This window comes from Alnus glutinosa, chromosome 10, assembly GCF_958979055.1.
Source record: "Alnus glutinosa chromosome 10, dhAlnGlut1.1, whole genome shotgun sequence".
Taxonomy (NCBI): domain Eukaryota; kingdom Viridiplantae; phylum Streptophyta; class Magnoliopsida; order Fagales; family Betulaceae; genus Alnus; species Alnus glutinosa.
This window is the reverse complement of record NC_084895.1, coordinates 16,464,798-16,475,173: the sequence shown is the minus strand read 5'-3', so window position 1 is coordinate 16,475,173 and position 10,376 is coordinate 16,464,798. Positions and strand designations below refer to the sequence as shown.

The window sequence follows — 10,376 nt, the reverse complement described above, 5'->3', positions numbered from 1 at the left end:
ATGTTATTTAATAGAATGTCATACGACTACTATATAATTGAGATGTTGTGGCTGTGAAAATTGGCACTTAAATTTTTATTTTTATTTTGTAACTGTTGATCTACAAGCTAATTTTTACTGTCATCATTTTGTATGACAATCGTATAACAATTTATTAAATATCATTCCTCTAACAAATCACAACTTTTCACCTAAAATTAATCGCAACTTTTCACCTTTTTTTTTTAAAGAAAAGAAAAAAGGAATTGCAACTTTGAAACAAACATCAAGAAGTCAGCAACTAAAACTACTATAGTTTAAAAGACCCAATTTTAAAAGTCAGAAAGTCAGCAAAACACAACTTTAAAAGACTGAAGTTTAAAATAAACACCCAACTAAAGTAAACTGTACATGCAACACACGTTCTGGACAAAGGCTAGAGTTATTAAAAATGGGCATTTTGTCAAAAATAATTAACCCAGCGTTGTGCATTGTTCGTCTTCTTCTTCGTTAAGAGTCAGGACCATTAACCTAAAAATATCTGAAGCTTGAAGATCTAAACCGGTAAAACCATGAAAGACTGAACTCTGATTCTCTTAGTCTTGAAAATGCTTTGCCAGTCTAATGTAGATGTCCATTTATGAATGGTTGAGGGTGGGCAACCAAGATATCCAAAAAAAAAATTATCTATTGGGGCTAAAGAAAAAATTTGGGGGTTGAGAGGTCGACCCCCCTTCCCTCCTTCCCTATGTAGGCCGTAGTTTCTTTGTAAGGCATATAATAATAGAGATGGGTTATACGTGCATCCTCTTTTGGTTCTTCTCTTATATATCATTCTTTGCTGACGTAATATTGTCAATCTACCTTTAGATCAATATTAATTAAAATAAATAAATAAAATCAAATGATGAATTGACAATATACTACAAAAAAATTATTGTTTTGAACCCTTTTTTTTAGACGCTTTTACGCCTAAAAATGGCTCAAACATTTTTGGCCGTTCTTTGAAACTAGCTCAACATATAGCGTATTAAAACTAAAACTGGGTTTGAGCCGCTTTGGTAAAACATCTCAAAACGGTTTAAGCCTCTTTGGTAAAAACGGATCAAACCAATTGGAGCCATTTTGTTAAAAACGGCTCCAACCAATTAGAACAGTTTAAGCCCAAAAAAACTCCAACTGGTTGGAGCTGTTTTAAGGCCTAAAAATGACTCTAAATAAAAAATTAAAAGAAAAAATCATTTTTTTTTTTTGTTTTTTAATACTTGATAGCAAGAATATTGTTCACATATATGAACTCATAAACGATCACATACACTCATAATCCAAACTCTATACTCTCACAAACAATCACCATGTCTTGATGTGCACACCAAGCCATAAAAACAAAACAATAACAAATAAAACGACGTATCAACATAAATAATTTCACTCAACCCTAAACATATATAATACAAACTCCAAAGCATTCAAAGTAATTTCAAAACATAATATTTAAGTTTCCTACAATCACAAACCAATCAAGTCCAACCGATAAAATCATATAAACAATATTTACATCATTTACGAAATTCGATATTCCACCTACATTCACGACGACTCAAGATACTATATGTCACGACAGTCGCTCATGCGAATCACCATCCTCGATCGTCGAGGGCACGACACCTACATTAGTGTTTCGGATGAAATGTGCTACACAACTACATACACACACACACACACACACACACAAGAAACTAGTAACGGTACACGTAACATTTTCAATCGTATAGACTCAAAAAAATCATCCTTTGTTAATTAGTTAATCATGTTAAGAGCTAACCTGATAGACTTGCTGAGGATCTCACCCTCACGACGTTAAGTGACTCACTGTCTTGTGTAACCAAAGTGTTGCCCACTAGTGCTGTGTTGGGGGTAGCAAGATTTTCAATCATCATTTGACTCTGTGCTGCAATTCATTCATTTGTTCTTCTCCTCTCTTCCTCCGATTGTTCATAAAATATATAATCTTTATTTTATGTTATTTCGTTGTGTTGCATTTCATAAATAAATCAGTATTCATTATATTATTGAAAACAGCAGACTCACTTAGGTATTTTTGTATTATTGTCTCTCTGTATTATTTATTAATACAAGATATGAGGAGGAATATCAAGATTATCCATACTCTTAGGTGATCTTGATAGCAATGTTTGATGCTAGATTGCCTCCCATTTAGTGCACCACCATGTTTTAGTCCATTATGATAGAAACAATATTTAGATTTTTATTGGTTTGTAATAATCTTTATGATATTTTGAGTTGTAAATTTTCTAAGCCAAATATGTGACACTATTACTATTTTTGTGTAATTGTTTAATTACACACTCTTTAATCTTATTCATAGTCTATGAAGAGTTTTCAACCTAAACAAATTGTCCCCATAAAATTTCTTGTGTTAATTTAATAATTGTACTTAAAAAAGTAGAAATTTCAGTCTTTTTACACTATGGCGTCATCTGAAATGATAGAAATTACTGAAGCATTTTTATTATGATAAGGGTACATTCTAAACCTAAAAGAAATCTAGTCAACAAACCCTAAACCATTTGATCAAAAAAATTTACTTTAACCAAAATTCAATTGTAATCCAACAAACCTTAACCACAATCCATACATTCATGTATTTTGGAAGATGAAAATGCTACCTATAAATCAAGAAACACAAATTGAATCAAATTTTATTTTATGGAATTGTATTTGATCACATTGACCAATAAAATGTCTTTTATACTCCGGTATAAAAGTCTCTGGAAGTGTAGAGGCTTTTATTTTTCAACCGCAGAACCTAAAGTATCGTTTACTTTACTTTATGAGCATAAACCAAAATCCAATCCAATTATTTCCTTTAAACAGTGCAAAACAACCCTTGAAAAATTAAAAGAAAAAGATCTACCTCATTTTTTACTCCTTTTGCATCCCAAGGAATTATGAATCTCTGACCAATCTCTAAACTAAGAACTGAAGCGAAGCCCACAACTCTTTTTTAAATGCCATGCACTCAAAAAGGTTTAACACTTATCTTAAATCATGGCATATGAACCGTAAATCTAAAGATCTACACAAGCTCAACTTTAACCATGTCCAAGATACACTGAATTTATAATTTCTGACTTCTTCCTCAGATAAACGCATAGATTTGCAAGAATTGAAATATCAAGCAATACTCTGCCTGAAAATTCAAATGAAAATCAATCAACAATAAAAAGATCACTAAACCCAACAGAAGTATGACAAATGTGGAGGTTCAGCTTACAAAAAATGTGATCCCTTAAACAAAAATTCTATGTTGAGATAGCATATGTATAGAATACAATTATTCATCACTATTTGTCATCCTCTAATAAATTGACTATGATATTTTGCAGATTTCAACATATCTGAATCTCAGATCTTGACCAAAGAGCAAATTTTCCTACTTGATTCCTAACAGGTTCTTGAAATTATCATATGATTTTTGGCTTCTTCAATTCTCACATCCAATTTGACAATGCAAAAGCAATCTGTTTTCAAGTAATACTTGACACAATATTGATGGGTAAAAGAAGCTGAATTGAATTAGCAGCAAACCTAACTATTTGGGAGGTTTATCGGCAGGTGGTGGAGCTTTTTTAACTGATGTGGCAAAGTTTGTGGACTCTTCAGCTTCAACAAGCTTGCGTAGTCTCTCTTGAAGGACTCGTACTCTGTCCTCGGTTTTGCGAAGCTTTCTCCATCTGTAGGTAAGCCATAGGCCAAAACCGCCATATACAACAATATATGAAGCCCACACGTAAGGGTAAGTTTCTGCATGCTCTTTGGTTTTCTGGTACCGTTCTTCCAACATTGCTCTCCAGCCAACAGCTGGGGCATGTGTGGCTTGCTGATCTTCTTCTTCTCCATTTTGTGGAGTTGCCATCCTTTTTACTCTGCAACACTATTTGGCAAACTCATTAGATTTAGGAAACGGGAGAATCCCATATAGCTAGTTTAAGATTGTGTTAAGAAGCTTAAAAAATACTTTTAATACATAAAAAGTTGTGCGAAGAAAAAATAGATCGGTTTGATAAAACAACTTCAAAAGGAACTTTTTTACTTTTTTTGTTATGAAAAAAAGTCCAAAACTGCGTTATGGGGAAGCTTGAAAATGAGACTTTTTCTAAAAAGCTCTTTCAGGCTTTTTCTATAAACAAAAGCTCTATTTTTCAATGCCATCTCAAACAGGCTCCTAGAGCACTCCCAATGGCGCATGAATATTTCAACCTAAAATAGCTAACCAAAACTCACTTTCTCTAGTTTAGCTAATGGGTTTTAAAAGGTGCCATATATCCGATTATCTATTCTTAACTCAATATTTTTTCTTTATTCTTTTTTATTACTTTTTTTATTATCGTGATATCTGCATTTCAGATTAAAAACTAAACTCAGTGCAAAGCTGCATTCTCTGTTACTGAACTGCAAAAAACTTCATCTTCGGTCAAAACTCAATCCAAATTTCTGATTTCAGTTCAAGTAGCAGAAACTCGGAATTTAAGCAACAATATACTATATTTCAGTTCTGTAGCAAGAACAAGAGAAAAGAAAACATATTTTGCGGATGTAATGGTACAAAAACAAAAAGAAAAGAGAACAAAAATTCACAAAATTTCGTGGATATAAAGAGCCCAAAAAAATTATTCATGAAAATGAAAAACTGATCGGTGATAAATTACTTTTTGGTCGTGAAGAACAAATACCCTAGACAATTTTACCCAAATCGTTTCTTGCATCAAAACACTTCTTTGTTAGCTCAACATGTGTTTGACACAGACGCAACGTCATGACAACCAGACTAGACTAATAACGTTACAAGCAGCGCAAAGAACAAATATTCACACCTGATCCACCGTTTGCACTTCCTACATTCACTCCCGGAAATTGAAACAGGAAAACAGGCGTGAGAAATTCAAGAGACAGAGAGAGAAGATGAGAAGACGAGGGAAATTTAAGAGAGCTCAACACACACAGATGATCCGTAAAGAGAGACGCAGAGATGAGAGAAAGAAGCGGGAGAGAAGAAAAGGGAAAGGAAAAAAAAAAATGAGAACTTTCCGTCCACTTTCCATCTTTTTCGCCTTTTTTGCCTGGAGAAAGAATAAAACAAAGGACCCATTTGTGAACAGTGCAAAGCTACATGTAGCATTGTATTGTTCACAAATGGATGGGAAATCTATTTTACATTTACTTAACATAATCCAATGGAGTGGATTTTTGAGCTTTTGCTTATCTATTCTAGCCAAAAGGTGCAAATAGCTAATCCATTGGGAATGCTCTTAGTATTTTATCATTTGAGAATACCGAGTGAAGAGCCATGTTTCATAGCCTGCTATAATGACACTATTTGAAGTACATAGTTACCCAATCAAAAGTTCAAAACCAACAGCTGAGTTGCACCCAATTTATAAAAGAAAAAAAGAAAAAGAAAATGAAAAGAAAAGAAACAATAACTTGCCCAGATAACATCTAAAACCCAAGTATTTTTCAGAACCAAAAACAACAAATGAAATCAACCTATATGCACAACCACAAGCAATGTTGCCAAGACGTGGTACGTTTGGGTCCATGGAAAGGTACTGGGACACGTTATCCTCCCACACTCACTACAAGTTGCATTAAGGATAGGCTTACTTGGTTCAGTATTTCCTTTTTCTTGATCATTAAGTCACGCACTCATACCTCAATCATCGCCCCTTGTTTATGGGGGTGGCAGTGCCATTATGCTTAAAGGCCACTTGTTGTTCTCTATTTGGGGTTGTGGTTCACATCAAAACATTTGAGTCACTTTGGCACAGTATGCATATATGTATATACCTACAAATATACATATGTATGTCTGAACATGCATATATGCATCTCGCAAGTTTATTGCCCCAAATCTTGGCTTTATTTCTTTTTTTGATAAGTAATAAAGCAATTTTATTGAAAAAGCGTAAGGCGTCCCTACGTACATAGGCAGTATACAATAGAGCTCTTACAAACCCAGAACCCAAAAACAGCAAAAACGACCTTACAAACCCAAGCACACACAACACCCAAAACCCACATGAAACCCAAAACCCAAAAAACAGATGAAGCCCCTGTCAAACACCCAAACCTGCCCCAAAAGCACCCCAACCCAACAAACCCCCCAAAACCCACGTGAGACACCCAAAACCTCAGCCAACGAAAGTCAAAATAAAAAGCAAACCCAACATACAAAGGAAAAGCCAGAGGTACAGGAAAAAAAAAAGGCGGTGGGGAATAGACACCGCCACTTCTTTATTTAACAATGAGGAATAAACACTGCATATGGGGAATTGGAACATTATAATATCACAAATCAGGATGGATGATCCACTCCAGGGTTTGTAGGGTGGGTGGGGAATCTGGTAACTCTGATCTACAACCATAACCATTACATCATGTCTAATGATAGAACAAAAAAAATGCAACCAGAAATTGATTGGCCTAATAGACTTTATTGATATGATATAATTTTGAAAATCCCTACTTTTTGAAATTCCCTACTTTTTGTCATCCACCACTGCCTCTTAGCACTCCAAATTTAGCAAAGCATGAAAGGAGAGCAATAACTCAGAGTAGGTTGAGTCCATGAATCATGAAAAGCTACAGGTGCTACTCCCAACCAAGCAAGAACTACAATAAGAAAGTTGTGCACAGTACTCCCATAGAGTAAAGCCTAATATGAGTCCCCCTTCCCCAAGATAAACCTATGAATGGCTGGCAACTCAAGGATGTCCCAAACCGCATGTAAGAAAGCTGTGCACCAAATTCCATGTAAGAGAGTTGCTGATACAATTGCTCACAATTATAGTGCAAGTAGAACAACTCATGTCAATCACAAGGTTACACAATCACAAATGGTTGGGGCATGAAATATTTGTAGTATATTTTTGGCCTAACTACACACGCTCCAACTTTCAACAATTTTTTTTGTTCCTTTTTTTGTTTGAATTTTTTCAATGTCCTAATTCTGTGAATTAGATGAGAATCCAAGACTGCAAGTGTAAGCAAGTATCCATATCTACTTGGATCAAAGCTGAAAATTAGTAAGTCTGATTAAGAATTTGTTATTTTAAGCAGGCTAGGCTTATATTTCATGACATATGGGGCTTCAAAAGAAATGTCTTTGACGATTGTGCTGCCTCAATTCCACAAAATATGAAAGAGCAAACACAACACTTTAGATCCTTAGAGTATTCAAGTCTTCAGGGTTCATGATTTACATTCGTCAATGTGTGCGAAAAATTTTATTTGCGCATACAAGAATAGTCAGATTTATACCACCTATATTCTAATGTAATGATATGCAAAGAAATCAAGTATTATGATGAGAAAAGCTGCTAGCTGTATTGAATTTCATGTACTTGTATTAATTTTTTCTGATTTATCTGGAATATGTAAAAGTATGCATCAAAATGGCATGGGTTGAGTCAGGCTGATTATAATTCATGTAGTTGATTAGGATGATAAAAATAATAACACTGCAAAAGCAAATACTCATGAGAAAACCTTATTATACCCTAGAAAATCCCCTTCCATGAGCCACAGCCCCAAAGACCAAAGGTTGGAGGAATTCCAAGCAACTCAATTAAGAAAAGCAAAACCCATACTCTCAATTTCCCTCTATCCCCAACTTACAACCATTTTGGGCAACCAGATAACTAGTTCATATTTTAAGAAAAAAGCAGGGCAGGAATTTTCAGCTAAATATTTTGCAAGAAACAGAGGCATTTAGTCTGCAGAAAAAAGCTTAACTAGAAATGGGTTTTAGTTATTATAAGAAACGAAGTAAAGCAAGCAGAGCAAAAACCAGGAAGTTGAAGCACAAAACAAACACAACATCTAGTACTTAGCACCCCAAGTGATAGCGATAAACAGAAGCAAACGTTGATCTATACGAGAAAAGATAAAATACCTGGTTGAAGACGACGTCGCTCGATCGTTGCCAAAAGTTTGAGGAAGGGAAATCCACGGAGAAGTGGTATAGTCGCCTGAGAATGTAAGAGACAGTTAGCAATTGGGGTTTAGGGTTTTTTGAAAATTGGACATGGATGGACCTAGTGCTGAATGTGGCTGGCCCATTACTATTCAGTCCTGGGTGTAGACCATTCACCCCTGTACGTGGCTACAGACATGGGCATTGGGAGAGTAAACTGATTTCCGGTTATGCTAAAACCCATAATCAGCTCCGGGTATTTGGTTATTAGAAATTACCAACTGATTTCGGTAACCGAGTAACCGGTTAACTGGCGATTATCCGGTTTCTCTGGGTGGTATCCGATTATCCGAACCGGTCCCGAAATTTTAATAAGTTCAAACTAAAAAGCCTAAATTGAAAAGAAAAAAACAACTAAAATGGGCAAACCCTCGGTGCGGTTGAGCCACATACCGAATAATCCTGATTATAATCTGAGCACCAAAAGGAAAATCGATGTTTGGCTTCCAGGAAAATAGGGGAAAACAAAGAAAAAAAAAAGTTTTACGTTTCAAACTCAGGAGTGGTATAACGCCAGGTATGGCCGTGGAAAATGCAAGATTGAGGTTGAGAAAGTTGTTGAATTTCATTCCTTTTCTTATAGTTTCCCACATTTTCTCGGAAACCAAATAGGCCTAAGCCGATAGGATATAAAATTGAGAAACAAAAAAGAAGCACGGGAGGAGAGGGGGGAATTTAGAAAGTTAGAAAGGAACCTGGAAAAGCGAATAAGCAAAACGACGCCGGAGAGCAGCGAGTTCGACTAGCACTGAACGAGACGAGGAAACCTTGAAACGACGATTGAGGCGTCGTAGCGTAAGGATAGCGTTGCGATTGGGATTAAATAGAGCAGAGAGTGAGACTGTGAGAGAGGCGGAAGGCACTTTAAGGAAAAAGTGAAAAGAAAAGGAGAGCCCTTCTGTTCGGTCATGACAGAAACGAAGGGGCTTATGCCACCAAAAACTAGTCGACACATCAGCTAAAAACAAAAAATTGAAATGTTTCTGAAGTATCAAATTCCTCTCATAACTCTTATTTTTACCTTTTAAAAAAAAAGGTGGGGTCGATTGATACACAACAATTATGCAAATTGTTGTGCACTTTTGTAAACATATAGGGTAAAACTCATGTGGTGGGTCACATCCCATATGTTTACACTCTTACTCAACAGTTGCACAATTGTTGTACAAGAATCTTTTTTCAAAAAATAAAACCTTCTACGCCCAAATCATTATCAGCTAAAGAAAAACTCCCCAAATCGAAAGATCTGCACCATCACCACCCAGGCTGGAAAGCCACCGCCACCGATTGGGCCAGAAGCTATCGTCACTGCCCGAACTAAACCACACCGCCAACGCCCAAGCCGAACCCCAACTCCACCGAACGTTGGTACTCCAACAATTCAAGCGCTACTCCTCCACCGGTAAGTCTCTCAGTCTCAGTCTTAGTCTCAGTCTTTCTCTCCCCTGCCTATCACGACTGGTTGGATTTTTTTTTCTATTAATTCACTCTTCAGTCCTGATTCAAGTGTAAAAGAATTTTTTTCATAAGTTTTTGTATAATCTTTTTTTTTTTTTTTTTGAACAGGAGCATTTCATTCATTGCATAAACGCCCAAAGGCAAATACATCGCCCGAAGTCAAAAACACTGTCCCAAATCTACAACAGAAGCCCAAAGGCTGAAGCTAGTGAGTAGAGATGAAGAATCCCTAAACACTAAGCCAGGAACAAACTTAGCTTAAAGCAGCTACTAAAGTAACAATCTAAAATTACAAGAACAAACATTTGACCCTCTCTAAACAATGAAGAACAACCCACCTCAAGTGAAAGTGTCTGGTCTAGCTAACATGCCACCTAAATGCCCAAGTAAAATTTAGCCCACTTAAACTATGAAAGAAAGCAAGAATATACAGAAAAAAACACAGAAACAAAACACTAAGCCGGAAGGAGGAACCACCCAGACCAGCGTGTGTAAGACCACGTGCCGCACCCGGGCCTCCCTTGCCGCAACCAATCAGCCGACCATCCCAAAAACACCACCCAAACGGCCGTAAAAGTGGCGCGTTGCCCACACGCGCAAGCGACACCCTCGGCGCATGTAAGCCACACTCCGAGCGTGGAGGTACGACACCGCCGAAAGTTGAGTCGACGGGAACAGAGACTGACAGTGAACAACACAGGGGGGGTCGTGTCGCAAGAATTCCGGCGTAACCATGTAGATCTAAACTCAAAAGAAAGCCGGAGAACACGAACGAAGGTCACTCCCATGGACAACTTGAAACGAAATGTATCTATCAAAACAAAGAAAAAACAACAACCAAAGAACAAATAAACAACACTCCATAGCTCCAACAGCTAGG

General features: G+C 36.5%; 1 protein-coding gene across 2 annotated transcripts; it reads right to left on the bottom strand.

Moving 5' to 3' along the window:
* Nucleotides 1-3,206: 3,206 nt before the first annotated feature.
* Nucleotides 3,207-8,953, bottom strand: LOC133880046 (uncharacterized). 2 transcript variants are annotated; one of them, XM_062318913.1, is made up of 3 exons: nucleotides 8,734-8,953; nucleotides 7,958-8,033; nucleotides 3,207-3,929 (listed from the first exon to the last, which is right to left on the bottom strand). In XM_062318913.1, the coding sequence occupies exon 3, from the start codon at nucleotides 3,917-3,919 to the stop codon at nucleotides 3,596-3,598; it is 324 nt and encodes a 107-aa protein (XP_062174897.1). In that variant the 5' UTR covers nucleotides 3,920-3,929; nucleotides 7,958-8,033; nucleotides 8,734-8,953; the 3' UTR covers nucleotides 3,207-3,595. The 2 variants fall into 2 exon arrangements, with proteins under 2 accessions (XP_062174897.1, XP_062174896.1); XM_062318912.1 differs by having other exon boundaries at nucleotides 3,207-3,937; nucleotides 8,734-8,952.
* Between the last annotated feature and the right edge of the window lie 1,423 nt (nucleotides 8,954-10,376).